The sequence below is a fragment of the Sceloporus undulatus genome, chromosome 3 (genome assembly GCF_019175285.1).
Source record: "Sceloporus undulatus isolate JIND9_A2432 ecotype Alabama chromosome 3, SceUnd_v1.1, whole genome shotgun sequence".
NCBI classification, from domain to species: Eukaryota; Metazoa; Chordata; class Lepidosauria; order Squamata; family Phrynosomatidae; genus Sceloporus; species Sceloporus undulatus.
The window spans coordinates 197235931-197258108 of record NC_056524.1 but is presented as its reverse complement, the minus strand read 5'-3'; the positions used below and the strand labels follow the sequence as shown (position 1 = coordinate 197258108).

Here is a 22178-nt window from a genome sequence, read left to right as displayed (position 1 = left end):
TTATGTATATGCACATATTCCAAAGACTCCCCCCCCCCCAATGAAATCTATAATACTTCTGGTTCCAAGCATTTCTAATATAGGAGTCTCAAACTGTATTACTGAGACACATGATCAGTATCACCAAAATTCAGTAGTAGGGTCAAAGCTTTCTCTGTATGTTCCATATTGCATTTCTCCTTCTTCAGTACAGTTAAATAATTTTAAATTTAATAAAATTCTCCTAAAGAGTTAATGAACTTTGCTTCACGGTGGCAATCAGGATCAGCCTGTGAAATAAGAATCGTATGACTCGATGGCGCAGGGTTAGGGACCATGCACCAACTGCACGGTCCTTAACCCTTGCATGGTGCAGTGGCAGACTAATGGCGGCGTCCTGTGTACACAAATGCCGCCATTTTGATGTAAGCGACGCGCAGCATATACACGTAGCTGCGTGTCACTTACATCACAAATGTGCCATTGCCACATTCATGACATCCGCCCAGCGCCGTAAAAAGAACCCAGTTGTTCCGGGTTCTTTTTACTCCGGAGGGACACCAAATGGTTTGGTGGCTGCGGCGTCCCTCTGGAGGGAAATAGGATGCCAGCAGGCCGCCCTTTTGAGGTAGTCTATCCTGGGCCAATGATTTGTTATTTATGAATATTTAAAATGCATACATCTGCTCCTCTTTGTGTCTTCTGACTTATAAAAGACAGCTTCTTTCTGCAACAGCAGCAGAGACAAAATTGGAAATGTTCAAAGTGTCTGAGCCTCCTAATAGAACTTAACAGGTTGGAAAAATAAGGAAGCTATGCCATAATAGAGGAACATAAGTTGCTATAATGAAGACGTAATTCATAAGCTTAGTTAGTACTATTACATCCAACATGTTACAAACTGGGCCTATAAGATTTCAGTAAACCAAAAGGGATGTGGGTTGCTTAGTGGTTGAAAAGCTAATACTGACGACTGTAGGGTCGAAAAGTTGGCAGTTCTCACTTTGGTGGGAAGGTAACAGTGTTCTTTTTAGTCATGATGGCGACATGACCACCGGAGTCATCTTTGGACAATGCTGGCTCTTTGGCTTAATAACAAAAATGAGCACCACCACCTACAGTTAGTTACAACTAGACATTTATGTCAAGGGAAAACCTTTACCTTTAGCTTTTTAAACCAAAATTAATACTGGAATCTGGAAATACCAACAAAGAAAGTCTACGCTTGGGCAATTCAGTGTATAGCACCAGTTTAGTTTTCTAAAATGCATCTGCTCACACCACATTCATGCTCCTGTAAAAGGTTCTACAACATCCAGGAGCAGAGGGTATTTTGAAGTTGCTGAAGTAGAATAATAGTCCAGAAAATCCTTCAGCATGTGTGCAAAACTGCAGGCGGCCCTTTTCCTGCCAACTGCTCAACTCTCTGTATTTATTCCTTTGGTGCTTCTTTCTGATAAAACAGGAAGTGGCAGCTGCATTTCTGCTTCGTATAAGATGATAGAACATCTGTTTCATAGATGAGACAACTGGGGAACAATAAAAGGAACTTAGGCTTTGTGAGCTTGGTTTTGCAAAGGCTAATGAGCTAGGGAACCTACTGAGGGCCTCCCAAACAACATTCAGCAGAATGGCACATGCTTTTGCCAACTGGTTAGTTAGCATCGTGTTAAATCCAAGACAAAAATAACTCTGTAAGAGATTTTGTAAACTATATCAAGCTTTGATTAAAAACAACTTAGTCCTTTCTGCTCTCTCTTGCTGACACTGCTAATCTGTTGAATGGTTAGATCTGGAGGAAATTACAGGGGGAAATTACAGGGAAAGTTTTGTGAACCAGATGAATCATGGAGTTCAAGATCTAAGTTCAGGTATGTCAGTACAGAACTGCCAGTTCTTACTTCTCACAGTTCTTTTGTAGTGCAAATTTTTGTAGTTTAATTGATCATGCTCCTTCTGAATGTAATGCAAAAATGCAACATTGCTCCTCCCAGCCTTCCAGAAGACATAAGGAAGATCAATGACATTTATAATTAAAACATATATTCTCTCTTCTGATCTACACTGCAACTTTTTTTCCACTGGATGGAGAACTGTTTCACAGATATTAAAAATCTGTTCGCTTCAATGCTTCAATAAGTGTGGTAGACATTTAAAAAATATTGTCATTTCTACTTGCAAATCTAAACTTCAAAAAATACATTTAAATTAAAAAACTGTCCTGACTCTCCAAGTACAGCAGTAGTACATACTCTTCCTGAGTTGACAGCAGGTAATGTAGCATCCACAGGAACTTCTTAAAATACAGAGCTGTATGAACCATAGGTCAAACACAGATCAGTTTGAATATCCTATTTTCGAACTTTTTTTTTCAAATATGGAATACTGTTACTGGCATATAGGTTATGGCATGGTATGGTATAGGTATGCCAAAGCAAGGATAGCTATTACCCAGCGCATCAGAGACATTGAATTCCAAAATCATTTAATTCAAGCAGCTTTATACCCTGATTTCAGGAATAACAGAGGATTATTTGTACCTGCCAATTATCTGATAAACCTGACTACGTATCCCTAAATTCAGATGAGCATTTACATTTGCTAAACTAAGGCCCGTTACAGACCGCCCAAAAGGGGCGGTCTTGGGCCGCTGCCGGTTGTAGTGCGGAGGAGCCGCAGCAGCCAAACCGCGCGACTCCTCCGCGTTGCAAAAAAGGAGTGCAGAAATCGCACTCCTTTTGGCAACCCGGAAGAGCCGCCACAAGTGCCAAAGCGCACACTTGCAACGGCTCTTCCGGGTTTAGACGTCCGGACGCTGCGCGTCCGTTACGTCAAGATGGCCACGCCCGTCTGTATAGGGCACCGCCACCTTGCCGTACGGAATACGCGTGAGGGGCAAGGCGCGTCCGGAAGTGCCACCCCTCGCACATATTCCTGGCGCAACGACGGCGCCGCTTAGGCCCGTCTGTAAGGCGCCTAAATGTCCTGCCTTGTTTTCCTAGAAGGTAGATTTCAAAAGATCCCATTTGTCCATGTGGCCTAGGAGAAATAGAGACAAAGGGCCATGTATTACAGTGTCGCCTCCGCATACGCGGTCTTTTTATAGGCGGCTTTGAGCATAGGCGCTCAAAGCCGCCGGTGCGCACGGGGCGGAAGGGGCAGCGCGTCCCATTCAATTGAATGGGCGCGCGCACCCGTTGCGCCTCGCGCGCTGCCGCGCACGAGCCCCATTGGAAACAATGGGGCTCAAGCACAGCTGGATTTTTTTATACACGGAGGGATCCGGAACGGATCCCCCGCGTATAATAAGGTTCCACTGTGATTTACTGTATCTTTAATCAAGATCTTAGAACCTCTCTTACAACCCCACACATAAAAAAAAATTCAGGTAGATGGGCTAAGTTTCATTTCAAATATCTCTTGTCAGATCTAAATGTTCAGGTTACAGCTAAAGTTGCTAGTTTTTGTGCTGCAGCCATAAACTGTCGCAGATGTGTGGAAAAGTAATATTGTTAAGAAGTTTGTTAATGGATTTTCTATACTTCCTCCTTCATTGTTACTGTTGTGGTTTTCATTTATGTAATGTATGCATGTAAACATAATATAATGTTTATTTTTTTATCGTGTTGGCTATTTGCCATAATACAATTATTTCTATTTGAAGCCTTCCAATCACTGCTGATATCCCACCTGGCATAGCAGGAAACTTAAATTAATATATATCAATGTATTAATTTAAGATTAAGAAAATATGACAAACCTTTTACAGATCAAATAAGACAGTATGATAGCTTTAAAACTTCATTTGGAGAAGGATTTTTAAAACAATATACAACAAGAACTTGAACAAAACAGCTGAAGGTCAGGCTGTTCTCCACTTTCTAGTGTTCTATTTTCATTGTGCCATGCAATGCCAATTCTTTCACTTTACCCATGTGACACCAGAGAAAAGATAATGCTAACTATCTGGCAAAACATTCATATCAATACCCCCGGCTAGATAAGACCAACATTCTCTTCAGCTTTCACCAGTAGCCAAACAGATATTTATAATAGACAGCATGAAAGCCAGGAATCATGGAGACTAAACAAACAGCAGCTTCTCTAAACAGGGGCATACACTTTATCAATTATGGCTAATAGTCATGGGTCCTTTCCACTATGAATGTGATAAACCATCAATGACAGTAACTGAGCTAATGACACTGAATGTTATAAGTTAATGAAAAGTGGTGTTCTCAATCTAAAGATAAAGGCGTCTTCTTTCAGTGATTGTCTAGTCGTGTCCAACTGTAGGGGCAGTGCTCATCTAAGTTACAAAGCCAATGGAGCCAGGGTTGTCGAAGATGATTCCATGGTCATGTGGCCAGCATGACTGCATGGAACACTGTTACCTTCCCACCAAAGTGGTACTTACTTATCTACTTGCACTTTTACAAGCTTTCAGGCTGCTAGGTTGGCAGAAGCTGGGACTAGTGATGGAAGCTCACTCTGTCACATGGCACTTGGGTCTCGAACTGCCGACCTGGTGACCTCACAATCATCAGAGTCGGCATCTTAACCTTCTTCACTGTCCAGCTCTCACATCCCTCCAATAGGGGATACAACGACTTGACCGATTCTCACTTTTGTGTTTAGTTGTATATCTTTGCATTTTATAATTTTTTATAGTTCTTTTATAACAGCTCTTCCCATTCTTAAGCTTCTTCTGATTTTCTGGATGCAGGACTATTAAGTGTGTTGACACTCCCATGTCTTTAAGGGCATTCCATGGTCTTTCATGATCTATGCAGTCAAAGGCTTTGCTATGGTCTATAAAGCACATGCTGATTTTGTTTTGAAATTCCCTGGTGCACTCCATTAGCCATTGTATGTTTGCAATGTGGTCTCTAGTCCCTCTTCCTTTCCTGAACCCTGCTTGGGCCTCTGGGACTTCTTCTATATGTATGGTTGGAGTCTATACCGCAGAATTTTGAGCATAATTTTGCTTGCATGGGAGATTAGTGCTACAGTCCTATAGTTGCGGCATCTTTTGTGTCTCCTTTTTTGTGGCTGGAGATGTATATTGATCATTTCCAATCTGTTGGCCATCGTTTTGTTCTCCATATCTGTTGACATATGTTGATTAGCACTAGAGTTAACTCTGTCAATGTGGATTGCAGCAGTTCAATTGGAATATAATCTGTTCCTAGTGATTTCTTTTTTGCCATTTCTGTTATTGCAGCTTCCACCTCACTTTTTAGAATCTGGGGTTCATCTTCATATGACTCTTCATCCCATGTGTCCTTCATTTTGTCATCTCTTTTGTATAGCTTGTTTATGTATTACATCCTACTTCTTTTTATTCCTTCCTGGTCTTGAATTATGTTATGTTTATTGTCACAGAGTGTCCCAGCCCTTGGTTTGAATTTTCCTTTGATTTCCCGGATCTTCTGGAATACATCTCGTGTTCTTCCCTTTTTATTGTTGTCTTCTATTTCTCTGCACTTTATCTTTTCACACTAGCCACTGTACTGCTGCATTCATGGTTCTTAGTTTGTTTCTATCCCCTTTTTGTTTTTCTTCCCTTCTTTCTTTTATTGTTTGTAGAGTTTTATCTGTCATCCATGGTTTCCCCTCTTTCTTTTTGGCTCATGAAAGTGTCTGTGTGCATTATTCTTTTATTATGTCCCTGGCTTCAGACCATAGTTCTTCTGGTTCCTGGTCTATTATGCTAAGTAGTGCAAATCTGTTCCTTATACAGTGGTCCCTTCCCTTACGTGGGTGATCTGTTCCGGATCCCCCCCCCCCCACATAAGGGAAATTCCGCAGATGCTCAAGCCCCATCAAAGATACAGACTCAAGTGCCATTACTTTTTCCAGCGCTGCTTCCATCATATGCTGGAAGCCACGTCAGGCGCGCCCGCATATGATGGTAAATTCTGTTGAGATATTGTTTAGATCATATTTTGATAGGATGACTGGTTTGGTTTTCTTATTGAGTTTTACACTCATCCCTCCACATTTGCAGTTTTGACTTTTGTGGATCTGATTATTCACGGATTTATTAATATGTTATTTCTAGGAATATCTAGGTCCTCAGTGCAACTCTGTGGTCAACTTTAACCAAAAGTTGCACTGAAGAACCTAGAGATTCCTAAAGAGAACACTCCACTAGGCGTTTGTAGCTCCTCTGGTGCAATTCTATGGTCAATGTCTGGCAGATTTGGCCACAAAGTTGCACTGGAGGACCTAGAGCTATCTAGAGAGGTGTTCTCTTAAGTAAAAACATAGTGTTTTTATTATTTTCAGTTTTTCCACATTGACGGGATCACGTGCCCCTAACCCCAGCGAATGTGGAGGGACGAGTGTACTTTTATTTTTGATATGAGTAATTCTCAATCTACTGCCAACCTATTTAACTGAGTAACCAAGAAGTCTTGGACTCTAAGAAACAGGAAGATATAATGACACTTTTAGTTGGCCTGCCCCTCCCCTCCCCCCAAAATAAGAGGTTCGCAATACTGCAGTCCTTCTTCATCAGGGAAGTATCCAGGTCCTTAATAATCTATAAAAAAAGTATAGTTTTTGTAATAAGTCTCTGTTACCTCCATTTTGTCTTCCAGTTACATAATCACATTGCTTCCTGATTTTAACAATGACGTTTGAACCAAACTCCCTGAAAACTATTGCCATCTCATGTGTCACAAGCATGAATCAATCTCACTAGAATTAGACAGTGCACTAGAAAGTGATGCTTCAGATATAAATATTAATCACAAATGAATAGTGAGACAATAAATCCTTTGTAGCTAATGTACTGGACAGACAGACAGATAGAAAGAAAGAAAAGACTGCCAAGAAGCCAATACTAATAGATTTCATTCAGTTGTGAGATTATGAGAGGAGTACTTGCTTTCATTTAATTGGCTATATAAACCATGGTCCAAAACATGTAAAAATGATTCAGTCTGAGACCACTTTAACTGCCCTGGCTCAATGCTAGACAATTCTGGGACATGTGGTTTTGTGAGACATTTAGCTGTCTCTGTCAGTGTTCTGGTGCCACAATAAACTACAGTTCCCAGGATCCCCTAGCACTGAGCCATGAAGTTAAAGTAGCCTCAAACTGGATTATTTCTGCAGTGTGTTTTGGACCCATGAAAACCAGACTATTCACATAGTCTGCTGAAGAAAAATAATAATTTTCTGCAATACCTCTAGCTCTAGGATGGGTTGACACCACAAGCTCAAATAAATTTGTTTTAAATAACACCCATCTACATTTTCAGAAAAGAGCAGAAAGGGAGGACATGCTTGACCTCTCCCAAGCCTTCAGAGGAAATGGGGAAGCGGCCAAAGCGGCCTTTTCACTTCCCTACGAAGGCCTGAGAGAGGTCCCTTGACCTCTCCCAAACCTTTGGAGAGAAGGGAGAAGCGGCCAAAGCACCCTCCTTCCTTCCCTCTCAAGGCCTGAGGGAGGTCCCCCGACTCTTCCCAAGCCTTGGAAGGGAAGGAAGAAGCAGCTAGCATGCACTCCCATGCCGTTCTAACACCTCAAGACTTGCTAGAGCTCTTTGAGGCTTTGGAGGGGGGTGGGCCCACGTGCACGCACATGCTAGTCCCCGTCCATTATTTGTGAATTTTTCATATTTGCAAGGGCCTTCTGCCCCTAATACCCACGAATCCGGAGGGAAGATTGTACATACAGGGAAGATAAATCCATCAACTGACACTAGTCATGAAGGTTACATAGGACTTTCAAGTTCATACATGATATGCCACTGACAGTCTGTTGCTAGTAAGCAACAAGAAAACATTATGGCCTTCATGCCATACTTTGGGACTTCAAAGAAATATCTAGGTGTTCACTGCAGAAATGTAAATCTACTGGGTGACCCTAAGCAAGTCAGACTTTCTCAGCCTCAGAGGATGGCAATGACAAACCTCCTCTGAAGAAACATACCAAGAAAACTACATGGTAGGTTCATCTTAGGGTCGTGGTAAGTCGCAAATGACTTGAAGGCACATAACAACAACATTGTGGAAAACATGTTATTGAACTAGACATATTTTTTGGCTGATTCAGCAGGACACACTTATGTTCACAACATTTTACGGAACACTGAGATTTGCACAAAAATGTTCTGTAACTGCAATTTTACAAAGAGAGATCTCTGTGAAAACTGGTGATGGTATTTACAGAAATGCCTGAAGAATGGGATTTCCACCATGGAATCTAATAACAAAGCAGTTTGTTTCAACAGATACTAAAGTCAACACAGAGATATTTCTATCTTGTTACTCTGTGAGTTTCTATGCAAAAATACTTTTACTTTTGTCCATGACAACACTGACATCTGAAGAAGACTGCTGGTATTTAAAGCAAAAGCTGTGGAAGAGACTGCACAAGATGGGGTGCTATAAGAACAAACAGTAAATTCAGTAAGACAATAAGATAGAATGATGTTTTTTCCAGTGATTTAGGATCATTGCACTGTAACATAACATAATGCATGCAACAATTAAAAGTGCTTAGCTTCTTTCTTAGAAAGGCTTTAGTATGCCTTTCTATCTGTTCTACCTTCCCCTCAATACTGACACACTATAACATGCATTATGCCATTACACAACATCCAATCTTATTTGTATTTTGGAAAAAGGTGAGTCCAAAAAACCATACTTACGCATCAGGCTGTAAATGTGCTTTTCTGCAACATGTTCAGTAAACAGTTTTATAAGGTCATTTCTTAAGTCCCGGTTAAGCTTTGTTTCTATGTAAAACTTATTCTGAAAAAGAAAAGAACACGTTTATTTGTTTTAGTACTTGTGAAATTTCTGAGAAAAACATCATTATTCAACATTGCTGTCTATATTCCCTCTCATAATTAACAGTCTTTCATCTGTTGCTGTGTGAAAAGACAAATGGATATTCCAGAAGGTCCAGAAGGGAACAAAAAGTTGAAGGGATATCATGGACAATTGCTAAAGACATATTTAGACTAATGTTAGGCTCATTAATCCAGACGGACAAGGAAAGGGTGTGGTTATTGGGCAGAATTTGTGTATTCTGATATAGCCGAGTCCCCTCCGCAAACCTAAGGATATCCAACTCTTGTGCCATTTTAGCTATAAAAGTATTCATACTAATCTATGAATTTTGGGTATAAGAAAAGTGATAGCCAACTGCACTATCAACTTCCTAGAGGAAATGCCTCCTTTTGGTTCAGAAGCATCACATACTCTACCATATTCACAATCACACACACACATAACAATACCTTCCTCTCATATTTATGCCATCAGTACAGTCATCTACAGAAGAATCCCAAAGCACAAGCAGCTGCTTATGTGTAAGGCAAAACTGGATCACAACATCCTATGGTTTCTTGATCACATGGACAGTTATTTGCACATTGGAGCTCCTTTGTGAACAATTATGCTCAACATTTAACTATCCGAAGAAGGAAATATAGCATGGCGTTCAGGGCTAAAAGTAGAAGGGAGACCCACTATTCTTCAATACAGAATATTCTGTGTGTGTATTTATATGCCTCCCTCCAGGTCGTCCATTGACTTATGGCAACCCTATGCATTTCACAGGGTTTTCACAGGCAAGAAATACTCCAAGAGGTGGTTTTGCCAGTTCCTTCCCTTGAAATATAGCCTACAGCATCTAGTACCTACTCTACACAGGGCTATAAACATATGCATATCAGTGTCCCATAGCATGCATAATCTACTATAAAAACAATGCTACTAAGGATGATAGACAAACATTTTTCTCTGACAAACAGAGAAAGTGCATGGAAAGGTAATCAGATAGATCTTGATAGGGTCTGTGAACATATATACACACACTTGCAATAACAGTGTTTTACTGTTTTGATATGATTTAAAGGGCAATAACTAAGTATCTATGGTTCAGATATTTAAATCAAACAAATATGGTTCAAGAGTATGACAATTTTTAAATAACTAGACCACAACAAATCTTCCTAAAATTGAAAATACTGAATTTGAAAAAAACTGAAATAATCTGACTCCTCCATCCTATATTCAACAAGAATTCTGGTAACAGTTGACTGCAGGTTGAAGTGGTTATCAGAACACCCATGTAGTTAATGATGAAGCATGTAATAGTTGCCTACTGCTGTCTACTCTCTCCTGACGGACCTCTGCCCATAGAACTTCCATCTTGTTCAGGACCAGGCTTCCCAAGTGCCAAGTCAGTTACCAGCAATCTAGTCAGTTCCATCTGCCTTCTCTCCTGATGGATGTCAACTAATCTATGAAGGGGCAAGCTGGCTTTGCCAGCAAAGGTGGAGCCATCAAAGAGGCTTATCCCTTTGGGACAGCCACATTAGGCATGAGACAGGGGAAGAGAGGTTCTCTGCATTTAATTTGCACCTGCATTGTCTTTAAAAGCTGTTTTTAAGACCCGGCATCTGGTTAAAGGAGGGCATATTTTGCAAAGCAGGGGGTATGAATTCCAACTGTAATTGGCTGAGGGAGAGAAGTGGGAAAATTATTATCATTTATTTCACATATCTCATATTTCTCCTAAAGTTCTACCACTATGGGAGAGAAGAGAACTACAGGATACTGGTTGCTGCTAAACTGGCTCACAGTTTAAACAGTCTGGACAGTCTTGGCCATAGTCTGCCCTTCTCCACCTTGTTGAAAATACTGCTGCTGAAAGCCATGTTGGTGAATGGGAATGGGGACAGGAACCCAACAACTGTCCAGGTCTTGGCCCTTAAGGAGTATACACTACCTTGGCTTGTAACAGACACCTGGCTGGATGAAGTGGGATTGGAGGAGAACATCTCTCCCTGCTCTGTCCATCTGGTTTTCTGCACTGCAGAAGGCTTGGAAAGGGAGATAGTTGGTGTTCCAGTTGCCTATTGTGATTCTATTCCCTTCACCACATGGCCTATTCCCACGAAACTGGAAGTTTTGACATGCATCTGAGGGTGGGTATCCTAGTCTATATAGGAATTGATCAAGTATTCACCTGCTGATACTGTTTTATATGCTGTGTTTAGTTTTTATAGCACAAATTCATTGTTATTATTGTTGTATGCCTTCAGGTCATTTTTTACTTATAGAGACCCTAAGGCAAACCAATCACTGGGTTTTCTTGGCAAGATTTGTTCAGAGTTGGTGTGCCTTTGCCTTTCTCTGAAACTGAGAATGTGTGACTTACCCAAGATCACCAATGGATTTCCATGTGTGAGCAGGGATTCAAACCCAGGTCTCAAGAGTCATAGTCCAAGGTTCAAACCACTACACTATGCTGGCTCTACAAATTTATTACTGATTGTATTTCAGTATCAAATAAAGCTACATGACTCACAATTATGTCAAACATTATGTCAAAGGCTACCGGCACTGAACACACAACAAGAATCATTGCCAGGAAGACTAAATAGTTCTACAATCAGTTCAAGGACTTGAAAGGACTTTATGTTCTGTTCAGATTTCAAATGTGGTTTTAGAAATAGACTAGCATTATGTTCAGCTCTAAGTGCTCACATTACCTTCTATGAAGCATCATAAGAGCACTCTAGCCTACTGTGCAATGCTTTCCTTCTCCGCTGCCACCATTGTTTGAATCAACAGCCCACAGGAACACTAGAGAAATTATTAGGCATGAAAAACTAGACAGGATTTTTATCCAGAAAACAAACTAGATAAAATCCTCTAAGCAGGTGAATGATCTGAAGATAACACAGCTGGAATCTTTCTTTGTTGGTTTTACAATCCCTCTCAGTGCTTTTTCATTTTTGAACATTCAGCCAGATGGCTAGAGTTAGTTTTATTTTTTTGAGTAAGGTATTCAAGCAAGTAGTAATCTCACAAATTCAGGAGGAATTGGAGGAAACTGAGTTTTTGTTTACATTGTTTACTCTAAAACTATTATATTAATACATACATTAAAACAATCTGTTAACTGAGGATCACACCAGATATTTATTGCTAGAGACTCTACATGGGAATCTCCATTGTGATATAATTCTTAACCTTTATGGTGCTATAGACTAAGTTTACAAAATGGTGACCAGGAGATATGTGGTGATATCTCTTTCATGTGTCACAAAGACCAGTATTCCTCCAACTTTCAAAGCTGCAGTGGCCTAGGGCATCATCTAAGCAACTATTTCTCCAGTTCCAGAACTGAATAAAAGACTCAAGATTGTTTGTCGCAGGCATCCAGAGGCTCTGCCAAGCAAGGCCAATCACAAATTCTCCCACATTGGCCCTTATTTGGCTATGCTGTGCCTCTGGGGAATGGAGTGCTTACTTCTACTTTCTACTTTCCAATCTCCCCAAGCTAGTCAGAGTTGGGGTGCTTTGGGTGATGCTGTGCAAAGAGTTGGGGTGCTTTGGGTGATGCTGTGCAAAGATGTACAGCATCCATGTATCTTCAAGAGGCAAAAGACTTCCAGGGGAAGCCTTCCTCACCCAACATTTCCTTTCAGTGGGCTTCCAACTGCACTCTTCAGCTTGATAAAGGAGACTGTAGATACAAGCCATGCAGTTTATCTGTGCATGGTTACAGCTAAAGATATACAGTCAGCCCACCTTATCCATGGATTTTTTATCCATGGATTCAAGCATCCATGCTTGAAAATATTCCAAAAAAGTATACATTCCAAATAGCAAACCTTGGTTTTCCATTTTATGTAAGGGATACCATTTTACTGTGCCACCGTATTTAATAGGTCTTGAGCATCAATGGATTTTGTTATCCATGGTTGGCCCTGGAACCAAATCCCAGTGGATAGCAAGGGCCCACTGTAGTCTGGATTTATTAAAGATGCACAATTTCAAAAAGTTTTGAAGCCATAGAAAAATACTTTTCCTGGGCTGAGGTAAGGATGGAAATTTCAGAAAAATTGAAAAAATGCAATTAGGCCCCACTGAAAATTGAAAGTCATAAAAGTATCAAGTTGACTATACCTGGTATATCTCTTGACCATACTAGGAGAAAAGCAGCATATAAAGTAAATGTTTTTCATAAACCAAATCAAATCAAATCACAGCATATGAACCACTGAAGCAGTTGTTAGGTTGAAACCAGAATCGCAGCTCAGCACAGACTGGAAGCATGTAAGGGTACCAGTCTACCACCACTATGCACTACTATAAATAATCTTACAAAAATGTCTACCTGCTACACAGGTTTTTAAAATAACGTGGGAAAAGAAATCCATGAACATTTTATTTTATTTTAAAGAAAATACTCTATGGCATATTTTTTTCAGTCTTTCAAGACTGAATCATCATCGTCGTCGTCATCATCATCATCATCATCATCGCCACCTTCTTCTTCATCATCCTACTTTTTCCCAGTTCGAGACTCAAGAAAGTTAACAATAAATTTAAAAACATGTTTAAGTATTCAAAGATACAGAAGTTTAAAAGTGATTAACTATGGAAAAATAAGGATTGAGGGGGAACAGGGGGGAGAGCGTGGAATGTTAAGTTTTAATACACTGATACTTTGCATTAGGATTTATTAAGACTAAATCAGTTTAACACTAATTATGGATTTTTTTTAAAAAAAAACTATGGGGTTACATTGTGATAAGATCTATCAATTTTGGCTCTCTGTACTTCCAGTTATCTCGAGAATCACAAACCAAAGCTTTGTTCCTTGCCCTAAGTTACTACTTTGCTCTGTATTTAATGGTAATAATAAGAACTTAAAATGTAAATATATAGTTTGTTTATTTCTTGCTATTACTCAGTTGGAGATAGCATAATGGAAAAGTTATGGGACAGGTTCAACTTTGTGTCACACTCCTTTTGAGGAGAAATGGTGACCCTTTTTGACTTTTATTAATTTTTTAGAATACCTTCTTCTGCCACCATCTCAACATTTGAACTTATGGAATGATGTTATTTTCTGATTTGACCCATTTGCTCCACAATATATACTGTATTCATGAATTTTAAACTTTTCTCAATGGATTATGATTTCAATAAACAAAAAACCAAAGGAAAAACTGGGTGAAATACATTTAGTTAACTTTTTACTTTAGTCATTTGTTGTCAGATGCAACCACAGGCTTTACAAACAATGGCACTGGGGTTGTTACTGTTGACCACGAGGGTATGTTTTGTTTTTAAAATATTTTGTTTTTGTTCAAAAGTGTTCTTTTTATCATTTTAAATTTCTCTTGCTCAGCCTGGCATATTCCTCAGATAGACTAGAAACCCGATAACATAGTTATCGGCTGTCGATGGTGTGAGTCCAACATGCCTGGGAACAGCTGACCAAAAGAATGAGATTTTATCTTACAACCTACTCAGTTAAATCTTCTGTCATTTGTATCTCTCTTCTCTTCCTTGCACTCCTCATACATACTTTTCACTTACCCCTCAAATATTGTTAATGGTCAATAAGAAATTGTATTAAAGGTGAATAAGGAACAATTCGCTTATTTCAGCTAGAGGACAATAATCCACAATAACTACAAAGTGGCTGGCTACAAGGATCAATCAATGCATCAAGGATAGAGAAATCTTAATCACAAATGTTTTGAGTGCCTCTGAGCATATGCAGAACATTTTTCTGTACAAGCTAATGACTGCATTCCCAGCATTCACAATTCAAAAGTGCGGTCTGCAAAGATCAATGACAGAGCACACTAGGGATCCTACATACAATCTTTGGCATCTCTAGTTTAAAAGATCAGGTATCCAACACACTAATCATTATTGTTTTCACCATCATACCTTGGTATTTCTTTATTCAAATATGTTAACCTTGCATTGTAAGGTTAATGGAATAAAGTGCTTTTGTACGCATTGGTTTTTTGCCTGTGTCTCACAAAATATATGCAAAATGTTAACAGTTCAAGAAAGAAGCAAAGCGGCCCATAAACTGACAAATACATGATCTCTAAAATAGCTCAAAACATCTATTCCAACAGCTTGGGATTTCTCACCCTGTGTTGCCAAAATTTTTATTTAATAATAATGTATAATCAGAATTAAGTTCTACTGAATTCAATGAAGTTTACTCCCAAGTATGTAAGTATAAGAGTTTTTAAAAAATGACATGGGCAGAATAGAAGCAGGGCATAGGTTTAACTAGTAGTACCTTTCTGCACCAAAATTGTGCTCCAACAGCTCCAAACCCTTCACAGCATATGAACCACTGAAGCAGTTGGTAGGTTGAAACCAGAATGGCAGAGGTGAAGAAGCTAAGGCAGGAGGAAGAAGTGTCATATGAGAAATATACACGCTAGTAAGAGTGAGGGGGAAAAAAGAACATCAGCCTTCAGTCTAAATGCCCTGACATTGTGAAAAAGACATGATTGACAGAGGGCCACCAGCTCAGCAAATGATACATATATACGCCTGCATTCCATTTCTGCCATACAGACAAGGGTTCACTGCTACAGAGCCTACCCAATCCTTTGCTTCTAAAGCTCATGAACTAGCAGGTAGATTAAAATAGCAAGGCAGACAGCACATATGATGCAATTACTCCACTCCTAATCCTTCTTTTTTTGAAGTGGCCCTTACAGTACCCTCAGAAGAAAGAGCCTAGTGAATTCTAAAGACTTCAAATACTTAACCTACTTAAGTGTAGGAATAGTTGCAGTGATAACCAGACGAGCTATGGAATTCAACCATGTTGGGGCAATCTAATGCATTAAAAATTTAACTGATTTAGAAATCACACACACACCCAGATGCTTCTCTCCCTCCTCCTCCTCCTCCAGCCCACCTCCTTCTCTGGCCTTCCTCCTCCTTCTCCGGGCCTCCTCGGCTGCCGCTGCCTCCTCCTCCTCCTCCTTCTCCCCCTCCTCCTCCTCGGTGGCCATGCCTCCTTTGGCCTGCCACCGCTGCCGTCTCGATCATGTGGGTCTTCAGCTCCACATGGCACAGCCACAGCCGGAAGTCCCACCCCTTCTCAGCCTCCCAACCAATCAGGGAGGCTGCTGGCTGGAAGAAGGGGCTCCTGGTCACAAGGGGGTCATGGTATTAGAAAAGTTTGGAACCACTGTTTTAGGACCATGGTGGGGATGAGAAGTCAGAGCACGCAGCATTGGGGGAGAAGCAGTGGCAAAAAGGAGTTCTCACATTTGGGACCCTGATTAAGCTTTGTGAGCATTGCCAGGACTTGGCTGGCAGGTTCTAGTAGCACTGCCGCTCCTGATTTCTTTTGTTGGCCAACCGAAGAGGAAGTGTGTGGAAGGCATGTCTCAGGGAAAGGAGCACAAGGAGTATCCTGGGTCAATTCTTCAAAAGAGTACCTCTCTCAGACTGAGTGTCTTTCCTCGCTATGGAGATGATTCTCCCTTTCCTGCCATTTCACAGATCCGCAGTCTCTCTGCAGTCTTGCAAATAAAGTATGAACTATGGTATTTATGTTGTGTATTGTGTATTATATATATGCAAATAAAAGTATTCCAAAATCCCCTCCCCAAAATGCAAAATATGAGACACTTCTGGTCCCATGCATTCCTAATAAGGGGTACTGAATCTGTAGTACAACCTAGATCTGTGGTCGCAAACCTATGGCACACATGCCCTCTCTGACATGGAAAGCCATCTCTGAGGGCATGAGGAGGCAGCCAAAGGCACAGGAGGGCAGGGGATGAGGAAGTATAGGTGTGCATCTGCCTTTAACTGTCTCTGGAGAAGTCCTGCCCCCAAAAGTCCTACCTCCCAGCACCCAGTGCAGGAATGCCATTGAATTGGGTACTCAGTCTCTAAAAGGTTTGTCATCATTGACCTCGATGCAGGTGTCCCATTTCAGTGAGAACGAAGTTTCTATTGCCAGGTTTATTTCTGTTTGATAATTCACTAATAAAGCTTCAGCAAGGTGAAGCTGAGTGGAGAAAGATGTTATATTCTTCAGGAATAGCATATGTAAAGTAGGTCCGATACAGACGGGCCCTTTGTAGTGTGGTGGCGGCGATACTATGGTTAGGGACTGCACGGCAACCACAGGGTCCCTAACCCTAGTACGGAGTGGCGACATAACAATGGCAGCATCCCGCGTACATAGGCGCCGCCATTGTGATGTAAGCGCCGCATGGCATCCGCACGGTGCTGCGTGTTGCTTACAATGCGAGTGTGCCATTGGTGCACTTGCGACATCTGCCTTGCAGTGCAAAAAGAACCCGGGTTTTCCGGGTTCTTTTTACTCCGGAGGGCAGCCGCGCAGTTTGGTGGCTGTGACTTCCCTCTGGAGGGAATGAAGCCACTGGCAGGCCGCCCCTTTAGGGAGGTCTGTACTGAGCCGTAGTTATGCTATGAGCACCTTTAATGCTATGTCCAAACAAAAGAAATTAAAATGCTAAAGCCATTACACAATAATTACATAAGTATACGTAATACACTATAACAACGAACAGAAGCTTTTTGTAATGAACACCATCACCCTCTTTCCTGACAAATTGAAAGCTCATATACCACAGTATATGCAACCTGTAAAAACAGAATTCCAACACACAGTAAATTATGGAAATCAATTGTTCCAGAATCAGGCCAGTGGCTTACTGGTATCCAATTCATCTGTTATCAGTCACCAAAAGATTAGAGCAATTATTCCAATACATTTCTGAATAGCAAGACTGGATAATGACTATATAACCCTTCCACTCAGGTACTGTTAACTAGGTGATCAGACTAAGCAGAGGCAGATGAGCAAAACAGTTAGAAGAATCAGGGAAGATAAAAGAGCGGGGCACAGAAGTGCAAGAAACTGGGCAACTGACTGTGATGGCCAACTTTTAAGAGTGTCATCTTTGGAGAGGGCCTTCAGAATGGAGAATAGCTTACCTCTGAAAAGAATCAAAGTGAGTAAAAGAACAAAAATATCAGTTTGGAAGGCAATTTGTCCTATCACTTCCCATATCCACAACAACACAGAACACAAAAGAATCTAGCTGCTAGATCTCAACACTGCTATAACTTCTACTCTGAAGCAAAGGAAGCTGCCTTATACAGAGCCAGACATGAGTCTATTTAGCCCAATAATGACTGTGACTGGTAGCAGCTCTCCAAGGTTTCAGGTAGAGGTTTTGCCAGTCCTAGGTGGAGATGCTAAACTGTGGGACTTTCCGCATTCAAAGCTTGTGCTCAACCTCTGAGCATCAGCTCCTCTCTTCCAGAGAGTACTAATGCACTATTGGAACAACTGTTCTAAGAACTTACCATATATATGAAAAGAGGCACAATGCTCTGTAATGCTCCCATATACTGTCCAAGTGCTATGTTAAACCTTTCAATGTAGAGATCTGGAGGGCTGGCCTGTAAGAGAGAAAAAATGAGATGCCTTACTAAATGAAGTGGACCTCTATCTTGGATTAATTGATTATGCTTGCAAGTAAAAGTAGGGTATGTCTCCAGAATAAATAATATGAAATATTGGGAGAATTTAGACTTTTTCAGTCATTAATTCACTTCTCCTAACTAGAACCCCCTAGAGCTCTTCTGCATACTAATTATTAGTATTTAAAAAGTAGTCATAAAATAGTAATAGTATGAGCTATTTTTCAGGTATGGATCCTTATGTAGCCAAAACAGTACTATCCATGCGTAAGGAGATATCAGCAGCCCCAGGCAACCAAGGGTTTGAAGAAATACAACAAAACTAATCCAGGAGAATGCAAGGGGTAGCCAAATCCAGGTCAGTGAGGCAAGTTTAGTGACCACAAAAAACAAAGAGTCTGTTGAGGAAAGTAAAGCAAGAAAGCATACTGGAATTCTGAATAAGTACTCTCACTGCATTAGTCTCTGGCAGGGAGCAGAAAAGCTGCCAGCATCTGTCAGATGAATTCCCACTCCCACCTACCATTCCTATTTCCTTATTCTTTCTTATTTAGATTGTAAACCTGAGAGCAAGGAACTGTCATTTTATTTGTAAGCCAATCTGGAAACCTGGCACAAATACCATAAAGGTCCATTTATCTTGGAAGCTAAGAAGGGTCACTTCTGGTTGGTACTTGAATAGGAGATCAGCAACAAATAACAGATGCTGTAGACTGTAATTCAGAGGAAGAAACTAGCAAAAACACCTCTGAGTGTTTCTTGCCTAAGAAACCCCTATAAAATTCATGTCATGACTATAAATTGATGGGCGACTTAAAGGCACGAGCACACACACAAGCCTACCTGGAATCCTACTTGCATGAAGTATGAGACATAAATACTCTTGCCCTCCCAAAGAGACCCTCATATATTTTGTTCTCCTCTTATTAGGAACATCGAAAAGAGCACATTTTCATGAAACTGGCAGGCAGGAAAGAAAGTTCAGCAGAGACTTTTAGCAATGGAGTCTACAAAGCGTGCACTCCCTGCTTGCTGAGGAGATCTAAGCCGAGGAGGGAGGAAGGAAGGAAGGAAGGAAGGGAAGGGAGGCGAGGGACAACTGGATTGTCTGGATTATCCGACATATTCAGGTATCCAACTACAAGCTGGTCCCGTTTATGTCGGATAATCAAGACTCTACTGTAGATGAACACACAATTCAGGCATTTAAAAAATCATTATAATACAAGTTAGCATTCGGACAGGATTGGAAGGTAAGTATTTACACCGCAGCTCTCCACATGAATTAAACCATGGCAGAATAAGTACCATGGCAAAAGTGAGGTCGCAAGTTTCACAAAGCTTTCCTATCCCGAGCATCAGTCATGCTGAGTTACAGAGCCTGGTACTTTTGGACCACAGGCAGCAAGTACAAGCTTAGAGCAAAGGCTTTTTTGCCCCCATTCCAGGAAACCTTGACAGTATAACTAAATCAATGAAAATCTTTTTTCCTTTTAAAGTATCTTCATCTCTTGACATTCATCTGAACCTCTCTTGCCCAACAATTTATGATGTGTAACTGAAGTGCTTGGTCTTTTTTCGCGGCAAAGAACAACCACAGTATCAATACTGGTATGTATATCCAAGAATAGTTTTAACACTCAAACACCTGATGTTATTTCAAACTCTATGTAAACCCCTCTTCTGCAAGAACTAGGAAATTAATTACAAGTCCCTGTGTTATACTTTCCCTTGTAGCTTGTACCTTGTTTCAGGCTACTCTGAATGTACATACTGGAATCCAGAGTGAGGTGTTACAATTTCAGATGGCTGCGTGAATTTTAGTCTCATCTATAAAGGAACTCAGCCTTTCAGTTGTTTAGCTCAGTTGACTCACAGAAGCTACCATTTTAGGGCTTGCAAATTTTATGATTTTTAAATGGAGCTGTGGATCTCTGTTCATTTACTGTTTAAAAACCCCTTAACCATATTATAAAATGCACAGTGAACTAACTGTTAAGAGTGCAGTCCTCTACAGCAGGGGTAGGCAATCTTTTTGAGCCGGGGGCCGGGTTGCTGTCCCTCAGACAACTGGGGGGCCGAAGCCAAAAAATAAATAATTAAATACTTTTTTTTTAAAAAAAAATTAATATATAAATAAACCAGGACAAATGTAGGACAAAATTTTCAAATGGAAGACACTTTTTTTAAAAAAATGGAGGACACGTGAAAAAAATTGCTGATTTTTAAAAAAATGTTAATATAAATGCATGTTTCTGAGGCTTCTATAGACAATTGCCCCCCAAAGGCCCCGGTGGCAATCGGCGGCAGGACCAGGCTGGGGCCGGTCCCAAGGCCTCGCCGGGCCGCAGGTTGCCTACCCCTGCTCTACAGTTACCTAGTGAATCGTTCTATATGACTTCCGTATAGAAAGGCAAAGATTGCACTTTACGTTCCTTATAGGTTTTAACTGTGCATTTGAGCCTGGGAACAAATCTGCATGACTGGCCTATCTACTGAGTTGCTCAGCTGAATGAGGAACCTGGAGGTAGAAAATACTTGGGAGTCACTGATGAGAAACATGTGGTCTTCCAGATGTTGTTCGACTGCCACTCTCATAGTCAACGTAGCCAATAGTGAAGGATAATGGAGTCAGCATAGCAACACAATCAGAAGTTGTACTACCTATTCACCATATTGGTTGAAATGCTAAATTACATCTCGATGATAGACAATAAATAAATAAATAAATACCCACACCCTTCATCTTATCCCACTACTAATTTTCAAGTACTACCAGAGTTAGAGCTTAATAATGTGAAGCAGCATTGGTTCAAAACTGGCACTGGAAATTTATCTGTACAGTGGCATGTAGAAATTAGCCATAACTTTTATAAATGAATTATCATACATGTAGAGAAATCATAAGCAAACCAATCTGCAGTTATTCAAAAACCACTACTGAAGGAAAAGAAGGTAAGAGGAAACAATAAATGGGAACAAACATTGATATTTATTTATTTATTGGATTTATATCAAGCCTTTCTCCCAAATGGGATTCAAGGTGACTTACAGTAATTTAAAAAGATAAAACAACATGAATTACAAAAATTAAAAAAATTAAATACTAATATTAAAATGAAAGTTAGAAGCAATATAGTCTTAATAAAAACTATAAAATAAAATTAAAATGAAAAAAAGCCAAAACTTAGTATAAGAATGAAATTTAATAAAATTACTGGAAAAGTGTATGAAATATGACATAATTACTTCTGTGTTCTTCATTAAATTTTGCATACAAAAATTCCCCATGCATCTTAACAATTTTTATCCATTTTTAATTTAACCAGTCTCTGAAATTCATATTATCAAGAAAAAGAATGACAACAGATATCCTCACGACGTCATATTTTTCTCATTAATAAAATATTGTCCCTATTTTATGCGCGCGCAGTATATAACAGCAATAGAATAGCTATGCACTTGCAGTATGTATCAGTAGCAGCTTCATTTATATACCACTTTATACCACACTAAGCAGTCTCTAAGTGGTTTACAATGTGTAAGCTAATTGCCCCAAGTAGCTGGGTACTCATTTTAGTGACCTCAGAAGGATGCCAGGCTGAGTCCTTGTGGTTTGTGAATGAGTAGCTGCAGTACTGGCATTTAACCACTGCACCCCCAGGCAGGGCTGGCTCTCCCATATAGGCCACATAGGCCATTGCCTAGGGTGCAAAAGGTTTAGAGGTGGCATATGCGCTCCTCTTGGCTTTGCAAAAAGGAGACAGGACCAGAAGGAGAGCAGAAGGTGCTTGCTGAAGCGTGCGCACACACACACACAGCAAGTGCCAGGATGCCACTTGTGCACCTCCTGGCTTTGAGGAGTGCAAGTGGCACCCTGGTGCTTGCTGTGCGCACGTGTGTGCTCCAGCAAGTGC

The 22178-nt window shown here is 40.4% G+C and overlaps 1 protein-coding gene across 5 annotated transcripts in view; it reads right to left on the bottom strand.

Moving 5' to 3' along the window:
- CACUL1 (CDK2 associated cullin domain 1) overlaps positions 1-22178 on the bottom strand; it is a 58860-nt gene that overhangs the window by 8598 nt on the left and 28084 nt on the right. For 3 of the 5 annotated variants that reach the window (XM_042458711.1, XM_042458713.1, XM_042458714.1), the window contains exons 4-5: positions 18145-18240; positions 8646-8748 (exon numbers count right to left, since the gene is read on the bottom strand). In XM_042458711.1, the coding sequence (XP_042314645.1) occupies positions 8646-8748; positions 18145-18240 (199 nt within the window). The remainder of the gene's footprint in view (positions 1-8645; positions 8749-18144; positions 18241-22178) is intronic. The other 2 variants (XM_042458715.1, XM_042458716.1) reach the window with 1 other exon arrangement.